This window comes from Chrysemys picta, chromosome 16 (assembly GCF_011386835.1).
Source record: "Chrysemys picta bellii isolate R12L10 chromosome 16, ASM1138683v2, whole genome shotgun sequence".
Taxonomy (NCBI): Eukaryota; Metazoa; Chordata; order Testudines; family Emydidae; genus Chrysemys; species Chrysemys picta.
The window spans coordinates 32,000,891-32,026,333 of NC_088806.1; the positions used below are offsets into that span (position 1 = coordinate 32,000,891).

A 25,443-nucleotide genomic window follows, 5' to 3' on the forward strand; every position below is an offset into this window, starting at 1 on the left:
TTGGTGCCATAATACCCTGCCATTTTATGACACTTGTACACTGAAGATCTCAAAGCAGTTTGCAAGACTGGTATTGTCCCCATTACACAGAGGGATAGACTGAGGCTCAGAGATGGGGGAAAGACTTGCCTAAAGTCACACAGGGTGTCAGTGTCAGAGCCAGGAATAGAACCCAGGAGTGGTGACTTCCAGTCCTCTGCTGTAACCCCCAAGACATCACACCCTCATTGAGCCTCTTACACGGAACAGTGTTTAGAGGCCAGATTCAAGATAGACATCAGTGAGCTGTAGCTGAATTGGGAGGCCAAAGAACTTACATAGGAGAATCAGGCATTCTAGACTGAGTTATTTTAATAATTCACCTGTTCAAATCAATGCTTCAGTACACTGAGCCAAAAGCATAGTTGGATTCAATAAAGGATTGAACATTTACATGGATAATGAGAACATCCCCATCACATTAGCTAGGGCTATGAACTCTCACATTCCAGGGGATTAGCCAACCTCCCACTGTCACTGAGGAAGAAACCTTCCTTTTAAGCAGGACATAGTCTATAATGGTGTTTCTTGCACCTTCCTCTGAAGTAGCTGGCACTCGCCATGGTCAGGGACAAGACATTGGGCTGGATGCAGCTCTGGTCCAAGCCAGCCCGCCAGTTTCTATGTTCCTATAGAAACCTAAACAGATCTTTGATCATGAGACATGCTGGAATATGGGCCAGAGCAGCAGTGCTACTCCTGGGAAGAGCAGCTCCAGGTTACCAGGTGTAAAGATGGCCCCTAAGAGGAACCAAGGATACTGCCTGAGGTTCTCACTTTGCAATTCACTGGCAAAATGCTCCCAGGTCTGCTGTGGTGAGTGTCACATGCAGCCCTTTGGCACAGTGCTCTGCAGTGCCCAACAAGCTGTGGGAGGCTGGTTAGAACAGGGAAGCCAATGGTCAGGAAGTACTGACTCAGCCCTTTTCCAGAAACCATGTGATTTAACTCAGAAGTCATCCACTGCAAACAAAACCACTAACTCCTCAACCAGTGACTCTCACACCAACTCCCTCTAACTAAGGCTAGGCAGAAACAAAACAGCTGCAAGGGCACCACAAAGAGTGAGATCTCTGGCAACAGCAATTAGACAATTAACAAAACCTGTCTCAGTTCTGTGCTTGGAATCTGCACTATTAGGGGATTTTCACCACAACTCCTGATGACATGCTGCAGCTCACTAGGGCCCTAGAAGCAAGTACAAAACGGAGCCCAGTATGGGGTATGTAGGGTGTCTGGGGTGACGCTGCCAACCAGTGCAATCCAAGCATTCCCCAGCAGAAGGTGCTGTGAGGAGTAGTGTAGGAACACAGGCCATGAGTGAACTCACAGTTATTCCAGCACCACCTGCAGGGAGAGGGCAGCCCAAGGGTGCAGGAGCACAGGCTGAGTAGGGGAGCTCCTAGCTAGCCCAGCAGGGGCACTGCAGGATCACAGGCTGCAGGGAAGGCTCTTAGCTGTTCCACACCCAGTTCCCACTAGGATGCGAGGGACAGTTCAGAGAGAATCTCTCCAAGGCAAAGGTTTTTGAGAATTACCTTTCGATTCCGTGTCCAGTGAGGGGGTGCTGGCTTCCCGCTGCTCTCCTGAGTCCACCGAGATGCTTCGTTCCCGTTTCACTTTGCCCTTCAAGGACCCAAAGTTTGGGACAGCGTTCTGGCTGTTTTTCAGTCCAGAGTTGCCAGGAGAAATCTGATTGGCTTTGCTGCCATGATTTCCCGCCCCCACGCCCTTAGACCCCAGGTTGCAGGTGGGTCCTTGGCTCACATTATGGTGCTGAGACTGGGTGCCGCTGTTACTTGTCTTTCCATGATTGGTCAGTTTATTGTCAGGGTGCATTTGATTGGCTAAAACTTCTGGCAGCGACAGTGGAGGGAGCTCCAAGTCCCTGCTGTTGCTTCCCTTTGGTCAAAACACCTGCAAAAAGAGAAAGCAACCAATAAACCTCCGTGCTCTACATGCCTACCCCACCAGGAGTGCCTGTGGGCCTCCCCGCAAGCCTTCCAGGGTGCCCACAGCCCAAGTGCCTCCTCCCCTCCCTCCATCGAGAGTGCTTGCACCCCTTGTGCCTGTCCCCCATCCCAACTGAAAGTGTCTGTACCCACACCTACCACTATAAGTAGAGTCATGTGTGGATACGAAGTTTATATTCGTATCTGCTCTGCAATCCACAAACATAGTCCATGGATATCCTCAACCCCGCAGATTTGCAGGGTTCTAACTTTTAGCAAAGCCCAGCATGCCCAGTTCAGTAGTCTTGGCACATTACACATTACTAAGGATGGACACAAAATTCTACATACTGGGTCATCCCATGACACCACCTCTTCACCCCCCAAAAATAAGCTTTGCAGGCCTTTTTGCCAGGAATAATGGGATTCACACAGTAATATTTTCTAAGTTGCCTATTTAAATGCTACATTGGGGACCCAGGAGATCACAACTGTCACTGTGCTGCATATCTGGCTGCGTGGATCTTCAAGGTGGCAGCAGGATAAATCAGGCCCTGACCATTTGAGCTAAAGGAGAAGCCTCCTTTGCTAGAAACAGTAGATCTATGACACACAGAGAAGCAATTCCACCAAGTAGAGGCAGGTATACAAAAACATGCAGGCATATATACCCACCAATTCAATACGGTATGAATAAAATGGGGCTATTTTCACTCAAAGCTTGTCCTCTCTTGAATGGAAGGACATCCAGCACAATTCTTCCACACTTTCAGACAGATGTGTGTGGATAAATTGGAGAAAGTCCAGAGGAGAGCAACAAAGATGATTAAAGGTCTCTAGAAAACATGCCCTACAAGGAAGGATTTGAAAAAAAAGAGAAAAAAAAAGCTTTATTTAGTCTGGAGAAGAGAAGACTGAGGGGGGGACATGATTACAGTCTTCAAGTAGGTAACAGGTTGTTATAAAGAGCGGGGTGATAGATTGTTCTCCTTAACCACTGAGGACAGGACAAGAAGCAATGGGTTTAAATTGCACCAAGGGAGATTTAGGTTAGACTTTAGGAAAAACTTTCTGTCAGGGTAGTTAAGCACTGTAACAAGTTACCTAGGGAGGCTGTGCAATCTCCGTCTTTGGAGGTTTTTAAGAGCAGGTTAGACAAACTCCTGTCAGGGATGGTCTAGATAATACTTAGTCCTGCCTTAGTGCAGAGACCTGGACTAGAGGACCTATCGAGATCCCTTCCAGTCCTACGTTTCTAAGATTTTGCAGGTGTTTCCCAGAGTACAGAACAAATTTGTACAGTGAACAGAAATACAGAGCCCTCAGGGCCTTAGCACCCCAAATCCTACTGCCCATTTCTCAGCCAGCCCCAGTTGTTGCTAGTACTGAAAGAGCCTTTCCGGTGCTTTGCAAAACACACGAGACATGATGCCTACCAGTCAGCATGTGGTTCAACCAGATGGACAAGAGGTAACAACCCAGCCTACTGAGGGGAGGGATGCAGTGGGGGAGAAATCCAGGGAGGGCAGAGAGAGCAGGAGGTGAGAGGGGGCTGTTCTGAGCAGGAATTAATGAACAAGGCTGAGGGAAGGAGACAGTGGGATGGATGGAGGAGTGGGGGGCAGAGGGATAAGAGAGAGGCAGAAGTGGGAGCAGGCAGAGGAACCAGCCAGCCAAGCAACAATCACTGCTCTTGTAGGGGGCAAAGCGGTAGCTTTAGCACCCGCTACAATGGCCTGAGACAGGAATGCTTGATGGATGGGAAAAGCTCCATACCAACCAGAACTTCCAGCTGGATGTTGTGGTGCAGCATGGGGCTGCCAGGGATAATGGGGTGAGGTCTTCACCACACCAGACCTTGGGCACAGTTCTCTAGATAGCCCCACAGGGTGCTCAGAGGGAAGACGGGAGCAAAGGGCACATATGGGAGGCTGGGGAGCAGCAGGTGTGTGTGTGTGGTTTGTTCAGGAAATGCAGATTCAGCCTTTATTCAGCATCTATTTGACTTAACACAGGACTCTTCCACCCATATCCTCATCCCGTCCCTGGAGCTCTCCCATGTCTCTGCCCTGGATGCTGGGATAAGGAGTCTTGCGGTGACTGGAATGAGATGCCAGGTATTTGCTGGGTCCATTATCTGCTCTGGGGAGCCATGGAGCACCACTCACAATTCAATGGGCTGCCTAGGCAGCTGCAGCCTGCATCCCTCATGGCTTGTCATTGTTCCCTGCATGCAACAAACAACGGCTCACTTTAGCAGGGAGCAATAACCCCAATGAGGCCAGAGTAAATGCAGTACCACAATGGGAGGAGAGGAAGAGGCAAGTGCACTCAGAGTCACCCAGGCAGAGACAGGGGAAGCAAGTGAAAGGGAGTGGTGTCTTCCCCTGCCCTGTGCTCCTGACAAACCAACAGCAGTGTGAGATGGCTCCTGCACTTGAGAAAGGAACAGGGCAAAGTGTATCCAAACTCTCCATGAGAAGTACCCTGCATACTGTGCCAGGATCTTCCAGAGACACACCCCATGTCCCTCTGCTGTGTTGGCCCTAAAGATACAGACACTCCCCTTCACTCCGTTTTTACTTCCTGGGGGGAGCCTCCAGCCATCTGTTCGTGGAAGCTGCTGTGGTGTTCTCTGCTTGTTCAGCTCTGTTAAACTCTCTACTCTGCCCACAAAGGAGCCTCCTCCCGTGCATAGGCAAAGAGATCACCCCACCACACCACACACAGGGTACCAGCCCTTCTGCCTGGGCTCTGCTGCATGATGCCGGGCTGCCCTACCCATACGCTGAATACAGCTATTTCTGCCAGCCAGGGACCAGAAGCGGTGGGCACCAACCCAAACCCCAGGGCTCTAAATAGAACTGAATCAGCTCAGCAGTGGGATGGATGCCCTTTCTGACCTGCTCAGAGTGGACCTGGGGACACGCAATGGGGAAAAGCCAAGTCCCACTCTACTGCAGCAGGATGTTGGACCTTGAACAAGATGCAGCAAAGCAGCCAGTCTGCCTGCTGCAGATCTGTGCTGTCCAAGAGACAGGAACGGCCTCGGGGTCAGGTCAGCCAGGACCCAAACTCAGGCAACCTGCCACCAGTTCCCCCATAACCCCTGCAAGTCCCGTCACAGTTTTGTGCCTCAGTTTCCCCATCTGTAAAATGTGGGATGATAGCACCTGCCTTGCCAATGGGTGTGAGACCAAACCAGATGGGACTCAGAGGCCTGCAAGTGCAGTGCTGCCACACAGCCTGCCCAAGCATTTCTAGTTAGTGAAGTGAGATCCCTCCTGCACCATTTGGCCTATCACTGCTTCCTAACTAGCAAGTCATTAGTGGCTCCCTCCTCCTCCTTATCCCCACACACCTAGCAGAGGGCTCTGCTTTAGCCTAGAGGAAGATGGTGAGCCATGGTGCTGATTAATTTTCACAGCACATAAGGGAGTAGCTAGCCCTTTAAGTGTCAGCCAGTCTCGCTTGCTTGCTCTCTCTCTCTAGGGACCTATTAATAGCAGCTGGAAAGATCACATCACTCTCTGGATATTTATACCCCTCATTCCACACTAGGAGAGATTTATGTCAGTGCTGCTGTCCCAGTGCCTGGCCAATTGCTCTATCTAACTGCTTGCCGGGGGAGGGGAGCAGAACAGGGAAGGAGACACTGGGAGGATGAGCGAAGAGGAGGAGAAGGTCCATATGGTGCAAACTGCAGCATTAAGCACACAGGCTGCCTGCAGGGAGCCCTCAGCCCCTCTGGAAGCTGCTATTGCTGCCAGACGGCATTCCAGAAAGCAAGCCCTGCAGCAGTTCCTGCTGCTGGTGGCCTGGAGCCTTTGCCTACTGCTGAGAGATCCCAGAAAGCCAGCAGTCTATGCAGCACATTACACTACAGCCCTGAGGGTCACACACTTGACTTGAGGCTGGGGCTCCACTGGCAGGCAGAGAGATGATGCCATCCTTCCTCTCAGTAGCCATCCCCTTGTGCACAGCATGCAGGATGCTTTGAGATCAGCAGGGTATCCAAAGTTTCACATAGACACAGCACCTCATTGAAATGGATCTCAAAGTGCTTCACCAAGTACACACCCAGCAGCACCAGGATACTGCCAGTTCAGGGAGGTGGGAGAGCACAGTACTGTATGCGTCAGTGATGGGGGGAATCATGGCCAAGGACTGGAGTGTAAACTTCTACTCCTAGGAAATGTGCCTAGGCTTGGTGACACTTAATGACCATCCAGGGCAGAGAAGAGGCCCTTGGTTTAAAGGCTGAGTTCACAAATCACACATACCCACTAAGCTGCTAGTACTTTTGGGGGCGGGGGTAGGTCTGAGTCAGCCTTGCTAGAACCCAAACCCATGGGTTCTGGAGAGTCTAGGTGCTTGAGACCCACCAGCCACCCCATCCAAGCAGGCTTGAAAGTCCCTAGAGACAAGACAAGGAACACTTCAAACTGGGAGATTCTCTCATAAAAGCCCCAATGCTTGGAACATTTCCATTGTCCATGGGTGACAAAACCAGTGAGCAGACTGACTTGATCACTATGGATTCTGCTGATAGGCTCCACAGGGGCTGGGGCCTGTGCTGCCAGCTCAAGGGCACAGCTGACTAGAGAAATGCCCACTGTTCTCACTTCAGTCATTAACCCTCTGGCTGCCCCTCTGAACTGCACAGCACCAGGACAGAGTGCTCGTGGTCCGGGCAAGAGTCAGCTCCGCCAAGCACAGACAAAAGTGGGACAGAGCCGCTCGCAAAGAGTGGAGACAGCACCATCACGGTGGTTACAGGGCTTCTGTGGGTGATGCAGTGAACCTGCTATATAGACAGCCCTTTTAGCAATAATAAAATCATTAAAATAGTGAAGGGGAAAGGTAATGTTTAAATTAAAAAGTTAACAAAAACGATTTACATCCTGCATGCACAACAGAGATCCACATACCAGGCCACCCCAGAGGCACCCCAGCCAGGCACAGACAAAGACACGGAAATTGTCTGAGCAGTAGCCATAGTTTCCTTCCGAGTCTCCCACAGCTTGGACTTTGTGCTTGGAGGGGGACCTATCTGCTGTGTTTGGCAGAGGAGTTAGAGAGGACTCTGTTTGCTGCTGTTTATTAGGCCATGCTGCCTTTGGGGATGGGTTCTCTCAGATCTCACTGGCATTGAGAGGCATTTGGATATGAGGTGCCCTGTAAATAAAAGTTCCCCATTGCAAGGGATTCTCCAGAGCAGAGTCCTGGTTCCTTCCAGCCCAGCTCCATTCTAGGGCAATTAGCAAAGCCCCTACCAGGCCATGCCTGGACTTGGAAAATAAGTCATATTTTAAAATGTGTTAGCTAACACGTGTTAACATTAGTGTAGACTAGGATGGAACAACCCTGGGGGGCCTAGTGACCACCATTGCCAGTGAGCTGCCCCCATCTGCCTGGTCAAGCCATGGCTTCAGAAGATTTCTCTTTAGATCAGGCATTTGCCTCAGTTCCCTCCCCCTTAGTTACAGAATCAGGTGAGTTTTGTGCTCATGAAAGGTTATCACCATCTCCCTGAGCCAAACACAGTGTAGATAGCCACACACAGCTCTCTGATGCCTTCTCAACCTTGACCAGCAGCCCCCTACCAATTCCAGCCCTGGGCTTCCCACACACCGCTTTGTCAGTGCCCCTTGATACCAACCAGCAGCCCCTGTTATTTCAGACCATGGCTCCTCCCTCCCTCAACACTGCCAAACCCCAATCCTGAGTCAAGCCCCCCTGCTAATCCAGGGAGGTTCTCCTACTCACATTCTAACTAAGTCTGTCCTCCCTTAGTTTGTGAGATCCAACAGGATTGCAGCCAGAAGCGACTGCCTGCAAGTTTTTACAGTGCCTTCGGTAGTAGCAACAGTTGCATCCTGTTGAAGATACATAGAGAGATAAGCCACTTCCCCCATCAATCTCTCTGCAGGGAGATGATGGACTTCTGGGTGAAGGGGCAGATGAGGAGTTTAGGGAAATTGCCCAGCAGACATGTTAAACATCTGGACCATGGAAAGTGCCTACATGGACCCAGGGTGACAAATGACCCAAAATATCCCTGGAAAGGACACATCAAAGAGAACGAGGCTGCACAGAAATGTGGCTACCTTGACAATTACTGACAAGACAGCAGGTTTAGCAGAAACCTTACCCTTACCTGGCAACTTTAAAGACAGCAGCAACTTTTGATTCCTAGTTGTTAAAGCAAGGAGCCAGGACTCCTGGGTTCTATTACTGGCTCTGCCACTGTCTTGTTGAGTGACCTTGACCAAGACACTTCATGTCTATGTGCCTCAGTGTCGCCATCAGTAAACGGAGATGATAACCTAGTGTGCTAAGGGATAAGTGAAGCTTAATAAATGCCTCTACAGCCTTTTGAGATGCTAAATGCAAAACATCACAGGCAAATATTTGGTTCTCTGCACACTCAAAAAGCCGCAGACCTAAATCAAAAGACCTTTAGACAGGAAAAAAAAAAAAAAGCTAGTTTCAATAAGTCTCTTGCAGTCTCAGTTTGATCGATAGAGGAGGAGGAGGAAACTCCAGGCTGAGGAGTGAACCTGACACACACTCAGTCCCGGAATTGCTAGCTGATATTTCAAGCAACTTGAAACCCTGGTGTGTTCTCGGAGGAGTTTCTGGTGAATCATGCTCCTGCTCATACTGAAAGGAGGATAACACAGATTCCTGACGCAGCCACAAGAATGCAGAGGCTCCCCCGCCCCCCATCTCCAGAAGGAGCAGGGAAGCCACCCAGCAGCCAATCCGCCTGCCCTGCTACTTCCACATTTCAGTGCAGACTGACACCACTGCAGTGCAATCCTTCAGTCACACCAGCCAGCAAGAGGGGAGCGCACAGCGCACTGACAGAGCAACAGCAAGAAAGGAAGCAGGGAAAACCAAAAAACAAGACAATTAGAGAAGGAAGGAGACTGACCATGTCAGTGACACCTCTCTACCCGTCAGCAAGGAGACACTTGGTCAAGAAGTCATAACAGGCCAGAGTAAATCTGGAGTTACATGGGCACAGGTGAAACCAGAATTGGGCTCTCCATGTGCTGTGCTGTCATGCCCCATAGAATGCAAATGCCCAATGAGTGGACACATGGAGAGATAACGAGGAGTCCGGTGGCACCTTAAAGACTAAGATTTATTTGGGCATAAACTTTTGTGGGTAAAAAAACCCACTTCTTCAGATGCACGTAAATCTGTTAGTCTTTAAGGTGCCACCAGACTCCTAGTTGTTTTTGTGGATACAGACTAACACGGCTACCCCCTGATACATGGAGAGATGGGGCATGACAAAGCAATGCAGCAAGCAGAAATATTCATCCCTGCCCCTCTCCTCCAGCCAGTCCTTTTGGTAACAGACAGGTTCCTACTGCAAATACCCAGTCTCTCACATGCCGCTAAACCGCCCCCATCATGCCACAAGAGGCCCTGATCTGAAGTACCTCATGGATACCCCCAAACCTTCAACCAGGAAGTCCTCACTTTGAAACGAGGGGCCCAGGACAGAACCACTGTTTCCCACAGAAAGCCCATTAGGCACCCTTCATGGGTCAGCAAAATAAATGACCCCAAAGACTGCTCCCCACCAGACAACAGGACCCCCTGCCTACAGATCTCCGTTGGGAGCCTATTACTGGCCAATAACATCTCATATGGAAAATCCTACAGAGGTCAAGAGTAGAGATGGTCGGAATATTTTCAGTGATGTAGTTTTGTTGAAATATGCTGTTTTGTTGACACCAAAATGTTTTATTGAGACTTACTGATTTCACCAAAATTGTCAATAGGAACGTTTCTGAAGTCCAGGGCTCTCTAGTCACTTCTGACCAGAGAGAGAGAGACCAGAATTGAAAACTTCAGCTGTTCTGACACAATTTCTTTTGATGAAAACATTCAAAATGTTTTGTTTCCATTCCAATGTGGAACAAAAGCAAATGTCAAAACCTTGAAAGTTGTCACAAAATGAAATGGTCATTCTCCAGCCAGCTCTAGCTAAGAGACAATGATAGGCACTGCCAGCACAAAGCAGGCATATACACAAGACCAGCATTGTGTCTCTAACAGAGAACACCAGAAACCTCACAATAGAGGAGTATGGACTATCCCAGCCATAGGGGAAGAGTTTTCTCACCCCCTACCTCCAAAGTTAGTGGCCACTTTTTTGAAGCACAAGGGTTTATATCACTGCTAAAATCAAATGCAATCCAAGCCAATACTATGGACATTCTTGTTATCCACATAAATGTCTGAAACATTCTTGAACCCTGCAGAGCTCTTGGCTTCAATGCACCATGTGGCAGTGAGTTCCACAGACTGATTGCGTGCTGTGTAAAAAAGTGCATCAGTTTTAAATGTGCTACCTTATCAATAAAAGAACAGGAGTACTTGTGGCACCTTAGAGACTAACAAATTTATTAGAGCATAAGCTTTCGTGGGCTACAGCCCACTTCTTCGGATGCAAGTGGGCTGTAGCCCACGAAAGCTTATGCTCTAATACATTTGTTAGTCTCTAAGGTGCCACAAGTACTCCTGTTCTTTTTGCGGATACAGACTAACACGGCTGCTACTCTGAAACCTACCTTCTCAATGTCACTGATGTCGTTCACTCCTATATCACAAGGCAAGGGGAATAGAAGAGCCTGACCTCTCTTCACTATCCATTCATTTCTAAATCTGACAGAATAATGAAAGTGTATTGGACTCACAAGCTCTATAGCAGGATTTAAACAGCCCTTCAGAAAGAACCTAATGCGCTGTTGGATCCTACAGGTGATTAGAGTAATTTTGACAGAATCCTATTACACCCACGAGGGCTTTTTCAAAGGGCAAGAACAATACTTTACTTTTCCACAGTGTTATTGGGCCAAGGATCTCAAACCATTTTAAAAGGGATGAACACTCAAAATCCCTCTTCCATTCTCTGCCTAGGGATACACATCCCCCACGTTATAGATTTGGAAACCAAGGCCCAGAGAAGCTGACAGATTTGTCTAAGAACAGAGGGAATAAGGACAGAGAAGGGACAGAACCTCCCCCTAAATACTGCTTTGCACCTTCCCCATTTCACTGCAGGTTGCTCATGCCATCTGCCCCCAGCAATGGCCAGTCAGCAAAGGGAGCTCCCCTCTGTGGTTCTCTGGCTATAGAAAATGCTACTTCCCTGCTCGAGCATGGCTGAGACTCCCTTGCAGGCAGCTCCCCTTCCCAGTGATTCCCGAAATCAGTTACCTGGTTTGCTGATTGCTTTGGGGTCTCAGCCCATTTGGCAAATCCTCCCCAGCCGCCCCACACATGTCAGATGTTACAGGGAAGAGTCAGGTTTCAGAGTAGCAGCCGTGTTAGTCTGTATCCGCAAAAAGAAGAACAGGAGTACTTGTGGCACCTTAGAGACTAACAAATTTATTAGAGCATAAGCTTTCGTGGACTACAGCCCACTTCTGTATGCATCCGAAGAAGTGGGCTGTAGTCCACGAAAGCTTATGCTCTAATAAATTTGTTAGTCTCTAAGGTGCCACAAGTACTCCTGTTCTTCTTTTTTTTAGGGAAGAGTCAGTGCTCCATGCTGTTCTCACACACATAGCCCAGCTATTCAATGGGACTTTTTCAGGGGTCATACAGAGATCAGATAACCTGATTCCCAAAATGGAGGAGAAGCCAGTAAGAGAGCTGTAGTGATCCCATTGCCCCACATATGAGGTGCTGCAGCTACCCACTTCCCAGCACTACAGGCCTGCAGTGATAGGGAGCTCAGGCAAAAAAGCCATGAATATCTAAGGCACTTGCTGGCTATTCAGGCCTGGGGAGCTTTGATTTCTATTGAGGCAGGAGCTCTCCCGCACTGAGAGCGAACAGGCCAGAGTCACAAGCTGCTGTTGGGAGCCAGCGGCCCATACCCAGCATCTGGTAAACATCTCAGAACTCTTAGATTGCAAGGGGAGGTACTGGCACTGCTCAGACGGAGCTGGGCCTCGCAGAGAACAGAGCCCCAGCACGGCTGGGCTCAGGCAGAGCAGGTCCTGGTAGAGGAGATACTCATGAACATTAACCCCCTCCCCAAGTGCCCGATGAACAGCCCCAGATCCTGTTACCCAGAATCTCCTGAGACCTTGTCCTTCCCCCAGCACCCTATTCTGCTACCCAGAAGATCCCAGGACCTCAGCCTAATCCTCATTCTTTGTTACCTAGACAATTCCTGGGGACCCCCTCAGTCGCCATGACATGCAGCTGCTTAGTGGGGGCAAGAGCATTGGTGAGATCTGGACTGCAGCATGTAAGGGGAAAGCTGCAGCTTCCCTATTTGAACCGCTCTCCCATGTGACGTTGCCAGCCCTGGCGCAGCTCTGCAGTCCAGCCCCCCTTGGCCCAGCCACTACATAAGATAACAGGATCCCCTTATGTAATTCTCACCATGCTTGTGTACTGATGTCATTGCTGCTGCAGGAGCAGTGACCTGCTGTGGAATTCTGCAGCCTCTGGCTTTTGCTCTGGGTGTGGACCTCTGCCCCCCACCATTCTAACCATCCCAAGGGTGCAGGGCTCTTGGGCAAGACCTTGAAACCCCAGCTCATCATTGCTCTCCCATGGGTGCTATGGGAGAGCCACGGCTGGGCTTGGTCAGTGTGCAGTGCATATGCCTGATGCACCCACCTCTGGAGTGGAGAGTATTTCAGCAGGGCTGCATATAGAGTTTATGAAACACTTTGTGATCCTTCAGGATTAAACAAAATAGTATGATCCCAGGACTCCAGGGAGTGGCCAGTGAGAGGGGCCATAGGCAGGCAGGAGAGATGCAGAGGACAGGCATCAGGAGCAGTCTGCAGACCCACATTTACCTGGATCAGGATCCAGGCATGGATGCTGGTAGGCTACTAATACTGCCAACTCCCTACCTGTTGCTTTAACACCTTAACCACTGTCCCTTTCTGTGGCAGAAATTTTCTTTCTACATGCCCATTGTGCATTGGCCCTTGAAAGCATGAGTGCTCCCATCCTGAAAGGGAGCAGCACAGGTGCTTTTAGCCACATTTACCAGCTGCAGCTGGCAGAGTCAAAAGGATTAGTCTTCGGGCGAAGAAATTCCAGCAGGAGAGCAGGAAGGGCTGCTGAGAAGATCAGGTCCTGGGCTGTGGAGCCTCTAGATCTAAACCCAGTAGGAGAATGGAAGCCATTACCATTTCATGGCTATTTGGTGGCCTCTGTTCAAACACATCATGTGATGGGATGCTCACCCCACACCGGAAAAGGAAGGGGTTAAAAGCAGCCTAGGGAGGCTGTGCAGGGATCAGCCAATTGGAGAGAGGCTGCACAGAACAGTCAATCAGGGCCCATAAAAAGACAGCTGCAGGGACAGAGAGACAGCTGCTGCAGGGAGCCTAAGGAGTAAGGGCTGTGTTCCTAGTGGGCTGCAGGAAGGGTAGCACCTTGGACAGAGCAGTTGCTGGCAGGGACTGAGGGAGCAAGCGGGAGCTTCTGGCTGGCTGAAAGCCCTGAGAAGAGGGTGAAGAAGGTGCTGGGGTCACAGGGAAGTGGCCCAGGGAACAGAAGCAGCATTGAGTGAAGTTAAGGAGATTCAGCAGGAGGCTGCTATCTACAGGGTCCCTGGGTTAGGACCCAGAGTACTGAATGGGCTCGGGTCACCCCCCACCTGCCACTGGGGAAGTGGCTGGATGGTTGAACTAAAATACTTTTCCCTCCCTCCCTCCCCCCCATTCCCCCAAAGTGTGAAGAAACGGATGGTGATACACCTGGAGGGCTGAATCATGAAGAGAATGCTGCGGTAATTGGACTGAGACTGGTCTGTAAGTGGAGACAATGATGGGAGAGGCACCACCTGGAGGGGGCACACCGGCTAGCGGAGCTAATCCCTGTAATGGATAGCAGGAGGCGCCGCTCCAGTGAGTGGACTGTGTCACACAGCACTACACTTGGCACTAACTGTTCCTTTTCAGCAGAGATGGCAATGACTGAAAGTGCCACGGTGCTACACCCCTCACCTGCAGGCAACCCAGGCCCCTCAGTACCTCGCAAGGAATGGGGAAAGGCCTGGGCATTTTGTGACAAGGCTATGCACTGCCAAGGAGGGGACGAGAAAGACGGTAATGAAGAGGCCCTCCCAGTCCAGCTGCTCGAAGTTGGGCCAGGCCATGTGTTGCCAAGACAGCGCTGGCCTGTGGTACCCAGCAGGTGTCTGCACTGCATGAGAAGGGAGTGCTGGGCTCCCCATCATCCCCGAGGGCTCCTGTCCTCAGCAAATCCATCCCCTTCCCAATTCACACATGGTACCCAGCCCCCAATCCCCACCCCCCAAGATCACACCTGGCTCCCTATTGAAGAGGCGCTCCACTCCTTCACTCCCCATGCCAAAGGCTGAACTAAAACAATCCGTACCTGGCACCATTCCCTGCAGGCCCTACATACGCATGTGGCTTTCCAAAGGAGTCCCTGGGTATTTCAGACAGCAGGCCTCTGTACAACACCAACAGCCTGTCCACAAGCACCACAGCTATCTCTTCGTGCCAGCAGCTCAAGGGTTAATGCTATTTTAGCTCAGGCTGCTCACCTGATTTGGGAGGTCGGGGAGGAACCAGTGTACAGACACTTCACCTTGAATGGTCCCTTGAAATGTGTGTTAACTACTTATGCTAAACAATCTTTTCCACTTGGTAATAAGCTATGACACTCTTGTCTCCCAGACCCGAAGAAGAGCTCTGTGTAAGCTCGAAAGCTTCTCTCTCTCACCAACAGAGGTTGGCCCAATAAAAGATATTACCTCACCCACCTGGTCTCCCTAGTTTCTCCTAGAGGCAGCTCTGACTGAATCACTAGCAGCAGCCAGCAGAGTGGATCAGCTGCTTTATAAGTGAACTTGCTTCCTCAGCGTCTCCTTCTAATGTTCCTCCTCTCCACACCCCTCTCCTGGAGGCAGCCTGGCCCCTGGGCACAGAGGGCTTCACTGGGCCTAGGGCACTGCTAGCTGCTATCATTCCATCACCTAAGAACCAGAGGGGTTCAGGAAGGGATTGCCATATGCAAGTGTCAGTGACTCACATGAGACTCAGCCTCATCTCCTGGGGGCAGAGGGATACACACTAGCTCAGGTATTACCTAGTAACATCAGATGCAGAGCTCCCAGCACCTAGTCTCCATCCCAGTGTGCCTGGGGCAGGGGTCCCACACAGGGCACATACATCACTTCTCTCCGCCCCAAGAGAGGAAGGGAACAATCACACTTTACATTTTTGTAGCTCCTCTTCAGCAGAGAGTCTCAAGGGGCTGCACTCATGAGGGAAGCAGCTATCATCCCCTTCGGACAGAGGAGAACGGGATAAGTCAGTGCCAGGCCTGTAATACCCAGACTCCCTTCCCTGAGCCCCTCCCTGCTCTAACACTAAGGTCAGTCTCTCCCTCAACAGTCCCACCTCCCAAGGGTCAGCAGGCTACTAAGCTCAGTTTTCCCAGGGCTCACACACGGGGCATTAGTGCAGGCCAGGCACTTACACCTCAGCGAGCAGCAAAGCCCAGGGGGCTCCTTCCCTTTGACTAAACTCTCCCTTCGCAGGTGTGGCATACAGTTCCAGCAGGAACCCTGTGCCCAGGGGATCAGACAGGCCACTCACACTCCCTGTCTGCACCCAAGGTACATTCCACGCCAGCGAGGCCCTCACACAGAGTTGCCTACCCTGTCTTCTTGGATCTTCCTGTGTGGGGATGGTCAGTGCCTCCTGGGATTAAACCCACAGGCCACTCCAGAAACTTGGAGCAAATCGAGGGAATTTGCCTTCAGCTCCCAACATGGAGGAGCTGTCAGCCAGCTCAGGCCAACCGAACTTCAGCACACCGGAGATTGCAATGAGGAGACTTTCAGTGGCAACTTGGTGAGTAGCCTGTCTCTAAACCTGGCCCGTGGACTATGATCTTGTGCCACTAGGTGTCACCGTTGCCCAGGGGATTCAGTTAAACTCCCAGGCCTTACAACAGCTGGGACTGAGAACTGGCAAACTCACTCATCTCCAGCAAGGCAGACAACCCTGACACCGCACAGGAATGTTTTACCTGCAATTTGGACCCTTTCCCTTGGCCCCAAGTCCTGAATCTGGGAACAGGAGCATTCCAGGGAGCAGTTACTGCAAGTGCTGTAGATGGTGGCATGGGCGAGTAGAGCCATGTACCCCTTATGCGCCACTGGCAGGAACCCAGCAGACGCCAACTCAGATAAACAGTGCATGGAGAATTCTGCTATGAACTGCCAGAGAAATCTCAAAGCACTCCTCCATCCTAGAGCAGCTGAAGGCTCCTCAACAATCTGCATAAAATCCTCCCAGAAACGGAGACTCTAAGCCATGCAAACTGCCATCACCTCCTGCTTTGAACAGGGGTGCAGCCCATGTGGACTACAACTCCCATCGTGCAATGCTCCAGCTAGATCCAGGTAAACTAGTCATGTTGCATGCTGGGACCTGTAGTCCAAACAGTCCGCCTCTCCATATCGAAGAACAGGGTAGCTGCTACGTTCATTCTGCAACCAGCAAAGGTTTGGCTCCGTGGAGCCTTACAGGGCAATGAACAAGACTAATTTTAACCCAAGGGCAGGGGGAATTTGAATCACATAAGTGTGCTCTGGTCCTTCTCTACATACCACACATATCAGCTGCAGCCCTAACTTTCCTGGGTAGCCTCTAAAGTGCTCCTGTTTGGGAAAGATTTAGGTTCCCCTACTCAGACCTGATGGCCCACTCTGAGCCCCAACAGCTTTGCATAAAGGGCATGATCATCTCTGAGTAGCATCAGGGGACTCAGGCTGGACCACTTACACCCTAGTGAGCAGTTTAAATCACAGAGACGTACATCTGTATAACACTACCACCGATGGGAGGCACTGGCATGCAGGGAAATGATGGAGACAGTTGGGAGTGCAGGGGTGGTTGCCCTGTACTGCTCTCACTCTGCACAGAAAGCACTTTCTAACTGTGCTGCCTCGTATGAGCCTGGGCTGCAGATGAGACATGAGAAGCCACCAAACACTCCTCTGAGATTATAAATAACAGGCCCGGCATGCAGCGAAAAGCTTTGGCTCTATATTTAAACCTTGACTGAGGTCGCTTCCTTTTCCTGGCAGCTCCCCACACCCCCCTTTGCTCTTATTTGCATGCAATCATGACTAAGGCGCATTGGGGTTTAAGGTTAAAGGGGAAATAGCCATGCATCTGCCTGGCAGGAAATTCCACCGTGGGCGACCTTTCACCTTTTACAGTGCAGCGTCAGAGCAGGCAGCTAGAATCCTGCTAGCAAAGCAGTGGCAGTTGCCTGTAAGAGATCGCCAGAGCGGAAGGAGCTGGGACAGTCTCAGGGTGTCGAAACTTCAGCACAGGGGCCTCTGGATTGGGGGTGGGGGAGACAGGGGAAGGGGAAAGAAAAGCCCAGAGAGGGATGAGCAGGCACAGAGCACTCCCCCCTCCATCACTGTATCAGAGTTTGGGTTTTGCACTGCTGTGCAGAGTTTGGACACCACTAGGGGTTTTCCCACCTAGCATCCTGAAAGGGCATCAGCTCCACCAGCCCCCTGTGCTTCCTGTCCCAAAAGCCTTCCTCCCACCTTCACGTGAAGTTTCTCAGGCTCTCTCATTCTGGTGGGCGCACATAAGTGAGACACACTCCACAGCACTGGCCCAAGTCTCAGGTTATTCTGCTTTTCTATAGGATATAAGACCAGTGTCTCCAAGCCCTTTAGGTTCCCTATTTTCCTAATTCTCCAATCACCCTACGAAGTACAACAGACTAAGGACAGGAATTGCTCCCCCAGCACTGAAATGCAGCCCTGCTCGGGTGAGGCATGGCATAAATTTAACAGCAGCACAGTTGTGCCACACAACAGCTTACTTTTTAAGGGGCAGGCCCAACAAACAACTTTTCCTAGTGCTCCCTACAGAGACTCCTTCTGCACAGAAGGGAAAGATGCCTTGTTAATTTATAACATCCACAAAGTTGGCAAGGAGGTGAGAGAGAGTGAGTGAGTGTTTTTGGGGGATATGAGTAGGGTTGCCAAGTTTGGTTGGATGTATTCCTGGAGGTTTCATCCCACGACAATCTCTAATTAAAGATTAATCTTTAATTCCTGGATCCTCCAGGACAATCCTGGAGGGTTGGCAACCCTAGGTATGAGTATTCTTAAGCCGTTTCCAGTCCTTCACTGACAACCCTGGGGGGGGAACGGGGGGGGGGGGGGGAGCACGGCGGCGCTGGGGTGTGTGTGTCTATTTTACCACTAAGCCAGTCCCTCAGGAGCAGCACAGCAGCCCAGTCTTGGGAGTTAGTGGGTGATGCAGGTGGGGATGCTGAGTCAGTCAGCCTGACAGAAGCTACCTGGACACTCACCTCATAAAGAGAAGAAAGGACCAGAGAGAGGCCAGGTAATACTGGAGTGTCTGGACCCCACAGGCAGGAAGCAAGGTGCTCCAAACAACAGGGGTTATTGCTGTTTCAGTGTCACCACTTCAGCCAGGTCACAGAATGGAAAGAGCCATTAGGATTACAGATCATTCCCCTGTGGGGAGGGATTGCAGGCAGGATTGTCAAGACCCAGCAGACAGGCAGCAGGGGGAAGATACCCCTTGGCTTTCCAACCACAGAGTCCCTAGCCCCAAGTGTTTAGGGCTCATTCGGGGCCCATTTCAAGGTATGCAGTGGCTCCTGCAGCCAACAGGCCTTGTGCTCTGTGGCCAGGTGTTTGGATTCTGCAGCTATGATGCAGCCAGACAAAAATTCTGTGGCAGCTTCAGTTATGTTTAGTGCAGTAACTCTGGGAATTAACCACACATTCAACATGTGACTGATTTTCATAGTGACCTGTTACTGCACTGAAAACATGTGTGGGGTAGGAAGCTAGACATTGTTTGGTAGTTGCATAGTGGGAATTGGGGCATCTGGCATTGGGATGGCAGCTTACTGACAGTCACTGTGAAATAAACAACTCAGAACTGGAGAGACTCCCCCCAGGATTCTGGAACAACTAGTACAGCACCTCCTCCCTTTCCTCACCCCAACCCTCACCATTCTGAAGCATAATTCTGTAACAGAAGGAATGCTGTGGCAATTCCACAGGGCTCTGCCTTCATGTGACCCTGAGACAAGTCCTGTTGTAACGCATCACAGGTCGGCGTTGAGTGGGCAAGGACAGAGATTGGGTCTATGCAGAATTGAAGGTACCAGCCTGTTCCAAAGAGATGACTGCAGCTTGAGCCCCCACCTCAGCCGGGCTGAGTCTCTGCAGTTGGAAGGGGGAAAATAGTCACCTCTGGGCCTGAGAGTTTGTGCCAAGCTTCAACTCTGAATGGATTTATAATGTTTATAATTGAAACTCAGCCAGACCCTTAGCTACAGAGTCTTCGCAGAGGAGACACAATATATCAACATGCACGGGAGAAAAAAAAAATAGTAAACCCTGTGCTAAAACACACAACAGCAACACCTCAAGCAGCTTCCCTCGCCCCTTCTCTCCAGAGACACGGAATGAACCTCATTTTACAGATGGTAACGCTGAGAGAGAGAGAGAGAGAGTGTGTGCGCGCGCGCGTCCGTCCAGCACCGACCCTTCCTCCCTGAGACATAAAGAGTCAGAAGGAACCACCAGATCATCTAGTCTGACCTCCTGTACATCACAGGCCACCAGCACCATCCAGCACCTGCACAATGAACCCAACAACTGAAATGAGACCAACGTATTACAGCCCTCAAGAAACTAGACTATTACATGCCACAGGCAACGAATAGGAGGGACTGAAGTGCACCAGTGCAGGAGGCCCCCACAATGGCAGGGAAATGATTGAGATACACCCAGATAATCCTAATCTTCACACAGTGAAGAGGAAGCTGAAAAAACCCTCAACAAGGTCCCTGCCAACCTGGCCTAGGGGAAAATTCCCTCCCAACCCCACATATGGAAATCGGGTAGACCATGTGCATGTGAGCAAGAACCTGCCAGCCAAGCACCTGAGACAGAGAATGCTGGGTGCCACTCAGCACCCTGGTCCACCCCTCCTATATCCTATCTCCAGCCACAGACATCCCGGATGTTTCTGCGAAAGGAGATTAAAATATGAAAACAAAACCCAGAATACATTGTGGGAGGGATCCTGTCTTGACCCCTGCAGGTGGTCTCTGGTAGTGGGAAGATGGCCGGCGTAGACACAGCCATAGCAGGGAACAAAACCCAGGATTCTGGGTTCCCACAGCCCCCTACTCGGCAGCACTGCCTTACATTCACTATCCATTATACTCCTCTCTCTCTCTCTCTCTCTCTCTCTTTCACACACACACACGATGCTGTTTCTATCCATGTCCCCCTCCAGACAGCAAGCCTGTATCCAGGCTGTGTGAGTGCATTGGTGAAGCATGTCTGTTCCTTCCAGGGCTGTCTTTAAATCCATAGAAGTCAGAAACCAGAGAAGCCCAAGAGCAGCTCCTGGGCTCACGATCACATTACAGCACAGGAAGGAAGAGGGCACTTTGATCAAGCTGGGATTGCTTTAAATGGTTTCCATGCCGATATCTAAGCCACTGGAATTAGCGCCCCAACATCCCAAATATATCTCCCCACACCCAGAGGCACTTCCTGTCCCAGACCCAGTGCCAGAGTAAGAGGGGATGGATGACCTGGATCTTTCTTTGTGTGCAGAGGTGCAGGCTGGGGCTGCCCCCAGAGTAGCAAATCACCTTCGCTAGATACCACAGGAAGCAGCACCCTAGAAATATGCAGAATACTCTCTCCCTGCTCTCGTTTGGGGAGAGGACGTAGAAGCTCAGCTGGACCCCCTTCTCCCTGCTTGCATCCCCTCGGATACAGCTCTCCTTGGGGGATGCTGGGATGGCATTTTCAACAAAGGCATCTATTACCCATCTTCTGAAATGGTAACAACCAACAGAAGTCTGCGGGGAACATTAGAATTGGGGCTCCTGCTTCCCAAGCTGCACCACTAGCCCAAGGGCAACAGAAGCTCTCCCCTTTTGCCCCCTACATCTTCCACTTTGCACTTGCCCAGGAGCACACTGCTGGTTCTGCAGCTGGTAACCAGAGGGTTAACAGTGCCCAGGGAACTGCAGAAAGTCTCCTTGCTTTTGGCAGGAACAATGGGGCTATTGTGGGAGGGCAGGCAAGTGTGGGCAGATCTCTGGCACTGGGAGTTACCAAATGGGTGTATTGCTCCTGCCATGCACTCTCCTCCTCCATGGTCAGGTACAGGAAGAGAATGAGTACATCTCCCTGACCCTGCACACAAATCTAGATGTGGTCAGAGCCACACAGGACACAGCAATCCGCTGCCAAAGGTGGCCGAGCCATCCCGAGAAGATGCATCATGCTGCTGAACAACCTGGCTTCTACTGCCTCAATGATCATTTATTAAGGGAACCAGTGCCACATCTGAATAGAGACAGATGCATTCAAAGCTTCTAGAGTGCAGCAGGATGGTTCCTTGCTATGCTTTCTAAGCCATTGAGTGCTAGCTGCAGAGCATGGTTAGCAACATAATTGGAGCTATTCTGAAGTCAGGGGGATTGGTGGCAGGAGGTACAAGGCTCTCCCTTCACCCCGCAGGCATATTCCAAGGTAGGATTCCAAACATGGGGCAAAGGTGGTTGGCCACAGAAGCCAAAAAACTCTCGATCCCCCTCTCCCCAACTCTATGATGCCAGCAGGGCACAACTGTAAGAGAACATTCGGCTCCCCCCTTGGCCAGTATAGGATCTACTGCATAATTAGGAGAAAGATAAAGCAGCACAGGTTGGAGGGGGGGTGTGTGTGTGAAAGAGGAGACAATCATGTTAAACGGTGAGGGGCACACAGCAGCAATTACCAGGTGCTTAGTAGGGGAGATGTCAGTTAAATTTATTAGTGCTGCTGAACTGGAAAGAAGGGAGGAGAAGAAAGATTGAGATGGCAGAAAAATTGAGACAATGAGTGGGGGCAAGCCAGGCCTCAAAAACCACATTGTTGCCTGAAGTACACTAGAGTTTCCAGCAGCCCAGCCAAGGCTCCAGGGAAGTTCTGGGAATTGCCAAACAGCACACATGCAAGCTCCAAGGACACAAATCTCAATCTCAGACAGGAAAGAAAAGAAGCAGGGCAGGGTCCAGGGAGCAGCTCCTGCCCTTTAAGTTCATATGGTGGAAAGTCTCCTCTGGGGTGAGTGAGGATTTTAGGCATCAATGGCACTCTGTCCCCTGCATGGCCAAGCCCTTTACCAACATTAGCCTACCCTCTCGACCTCTTCAGCGAGGGCAGAAAAGCACATCCCCAGGTTTCAGACGGACGCACAGAAAGGGGAAGTGACTTGCCCATGGTTACGCAGTGAGTCAGCAACTGAGCTAGGAAAAGAACTCAAGAGTCCTGATTCCCAGACCCTGCATTGGTCCAAATCACTGAAATGTGCTGAGTTTGGCCTCCCCGAGTCACTCTGGATGTTTCATGCAGTACAGACAGGAGCCACAATCACAGCCCTGTGTGAGTCAGAGTACAGACATTAACACCCCAGGATCCCAACCTGCTAGGAACAGGCACTGGTACACACCATGCTGGCTACAGTGCAGTAGAAAGCCTAGTGGGTTAATGGGTAGCTAGACATTGTGATGCATGTCCGTCTCCACCTCAAGCCTGGGCCTCCCCCCTCCATCTCCCACACAGGCTAAGTGACCAGGCTCTCTCCCATCAGCAGCTACAGTCCAGTGCCACCCACTAATCTGACAGCACTAACCTTGCAAGTGTGGCCAGTGTCTCCACTGTCCCTTCACTCGGACTAGGCCAGATTCTCCTTTGGGTATCAGCCTCCTGCTCTGGCGCAGGAGCTCTGCTGGCTTCCCATTCATTTCCAGACCAAAGCGGATAATTTGATTTGTTATGTTTAGTGGCCTAAGTGGATTTGCCCAGCATCTCCCCTCTCTGCCTCCCCTCCCCGCTTTTCACCTGTTGGTCCAAGAGCCTTCTCCACTGCAGCTCCTGTGTCACGCCAAGTCTCAGGTGAAGACATCACTTTCTCCCTTGCCCCTTACTTGCTCTCTTCCTCTGAAGTTACTCATCTCAGCAAAGCCCTTTGGGATACTGTGTAAGACACACTATACAAGATAAACAGTACAGTATAACTTCAGGTCCCAATCGGGGAGCTCACTGCTCTTAGGGGAAGGGCTAGGGATAAGTCTGCAGCCATTGGCAAAGCACTGACAGGTTGTATTCCATGCTCCATGACCAGCTTTGCTCAACTAACTTAGTCTGTTCTTCATCTAAAACATCAGGAACAGGCCACAAGAAGAGGTCAGATAAGGATCTTTTTATGGAGAGGCCCAAGCACCTTCACAGGGGAGTCTGCCCAGAAGCAAATGTTTCTCTAGGCTGCAATGTCTGCCCCCTCAGAAGACAAGGCAAGAGTCTGGGTGGCCATTGGCATAAATAGGGGAAGGAAGCTAGCCCTGCCTTTGTTTGGATATCTCTAGTCCTGCTAATCCAGCAACTGTAGGCTCATGAGCATTCATAGCCCTAGCTCCTGGAGGCTGCTCAGAAGAGACAGACCGGCCCCAATTTAAACAAGACAAACGGAAAAATGAGCACAGCTAAGCCAACAGCCCAGGCTGACAGTGCAGAGACAGTCACGTCCCCCCACACAAGGAATCAAGAGGAGCATGTTACCCTGGATTTCCAAGCTGGATCACTAATTGATCTGGATAGCAGTGTGACTCGCAGAGACAGAAGGGAAAGGACCACCCATATTTGGATTTGGTTCTGTTGTGTGGGTCCTCGCAGCTCACTTCTGGAACAGAGATTCTGTGCCTGTGCCTTTAAAGGTGGTTCCAAAGACCACACAAGGGTTAAATCCACCTATAAATATCAGTTCCCAGCAGGGCTGCTGCTCTGAACCCTCCAGCCATCTGTTCTTGCGTTCCCCCCTCTAGATTGTAACATCTGAAATACGTTCCAAACTCTTAGGAGTTCTACCAAAAATAGACTAGAGCTAGCTTAGCTCTGCCGCATGCCTGTGTGTGCATGAGCGTGTCAGTGTGTGTGTGCGCCTGCGCCAGCGTGAGCTTGCATCCATGTGCATGTGACCAAGACCGCTCAACTGAGCAAGTGTACCCATGTCAGCGGGTGTCTGTATGCATGGGAATGCCTGCTTGAGCATATCTGTGTGAACCTGTACAAGCATGCCCATGACAGTGGGAGTCTGTATTTGCGTGCACATGAATGTGCGTGTGTGAGCGTGCCCACACCAGCATGTGTGGACATGAATGTGCCCACATAAGCATGTCTGTCTGTGTGCAAAAGAGGCCCATGGGGAATGTGTAACTCTTGCCATGCTGCATTCTCTGGTGTCAAGTGGAGGCATGGTAGAAACCAGAGACTCAGGCTGAGGCCTTCTTTGTATCACTCCTGCTGAGGCAGGCAGGTACCCAGCCACTGTTCATTTTGAGCATTCCCTGGATACTTCTGTGAGAGCCCTATAACACCCCCCCACACACACACACACACAGTCCCCAAACCCTCACAAGGGCCCACCCAGACAATGAATGCAGGCAGTGAGTACATGGGGTTCCATTCACCAAAATGGGGGTGGAGGATGGGGTATCTGGGGTATTCTGTCTCCTGGCTGCCAAGCCCTGTAAACTAAACAGAATCAGCCTTGGACATCAGAACCTGGTTAGAAAGGTGACTGAGGCCCTACCGGGATGGGGCTGCAGCCAGAGCCATGCTACCTACCACCACAGCACACCACACTCAGGCGTGGCTGGTGGCTGCAGGGTTTCCCCAACCAATGTGTATACATAGATTATGGAGGCAAGTCTTGTATTATGCACATTGCACCTGACTGAACTCCCACACACGCTGTCGGGTCCTCTCTCTCTCTCTCTTTAGGGACTCATACAGCCCCCCGACTGTAGTGTCTAAGCCTCATAAATATCAGGGGATTTACCTTCACAACCCCCTGTGTTACTAAACCCATTCTACCGAAGGGACAACAGGCACAGAGAGATTCAGCAACTTGCCTGAGGTCAGACAGCGTTTCCAATGGAGCTGGAAACTGAATACAGATCTCCTGAGTCCCAGCCCAGTGCCTTACCACAAGCCCATGTTTCCTTTCTAAACACCCTGCATTAGCTTGTCACAGGGCTCTGCCCGGGGCCAGACAATTCCTCCCTAGCCCATGCTGGTCAAGAGGACTCGGAGCAGCTGTGCTTGCAGCCTGGGTTGGGCCTGTGTTTTGGAATGACCCCCTCCTTGCTCTTAAGGAGACTTTTTCTCCAGTCTCATTTTAAACAAGTTTAATCTCCAGGTTAAAAAAACCCACCCTGACCAGAATTCACATAGAGGGACCGTCACAAGGGCCCTGCCCTTGGCTAACCCAACACCCCAGGATAAAAACAGAGCACATGACCACAAAGCACTGAAGGGAAAAAATGA

General features: G+C 50.8%; 1 protein-coding gene across 4 annotated transcripts in view; it reads right to left on the reverse strand.

Annotated features, from left to right (window-relative positions):
• BCL9L (BCL9 like) overlaps nucleotides 1-25,443 on the reverse strand; it is a 102,114-nt gene that overhangs the window by 19,780 nt on the left and 56,891 nt on the right. For 3 of the 4 annotated variants that reach the window (XM_065570317.1, XM_065570318.1, XM_024102968.3), the window contains exon 2: nucleotides 1,578-1,956. In XM_065570317.1, the coding sequence (XP_065426389.1) occupies nucleotides 1,578-1,878 (301 nt within the window). In that variant the 5' untranslated portion in view covers nucleotides 1,879-1,956. Of the gene's footprint in view, nucleotides 1-1,577; nucleotides 1,957-2,666; nucleotides 2,842-25,443 lie in introns of all 4 variants that reach the window. The other variant, XM_065570316.1, reaches the window with a different exon arrangement.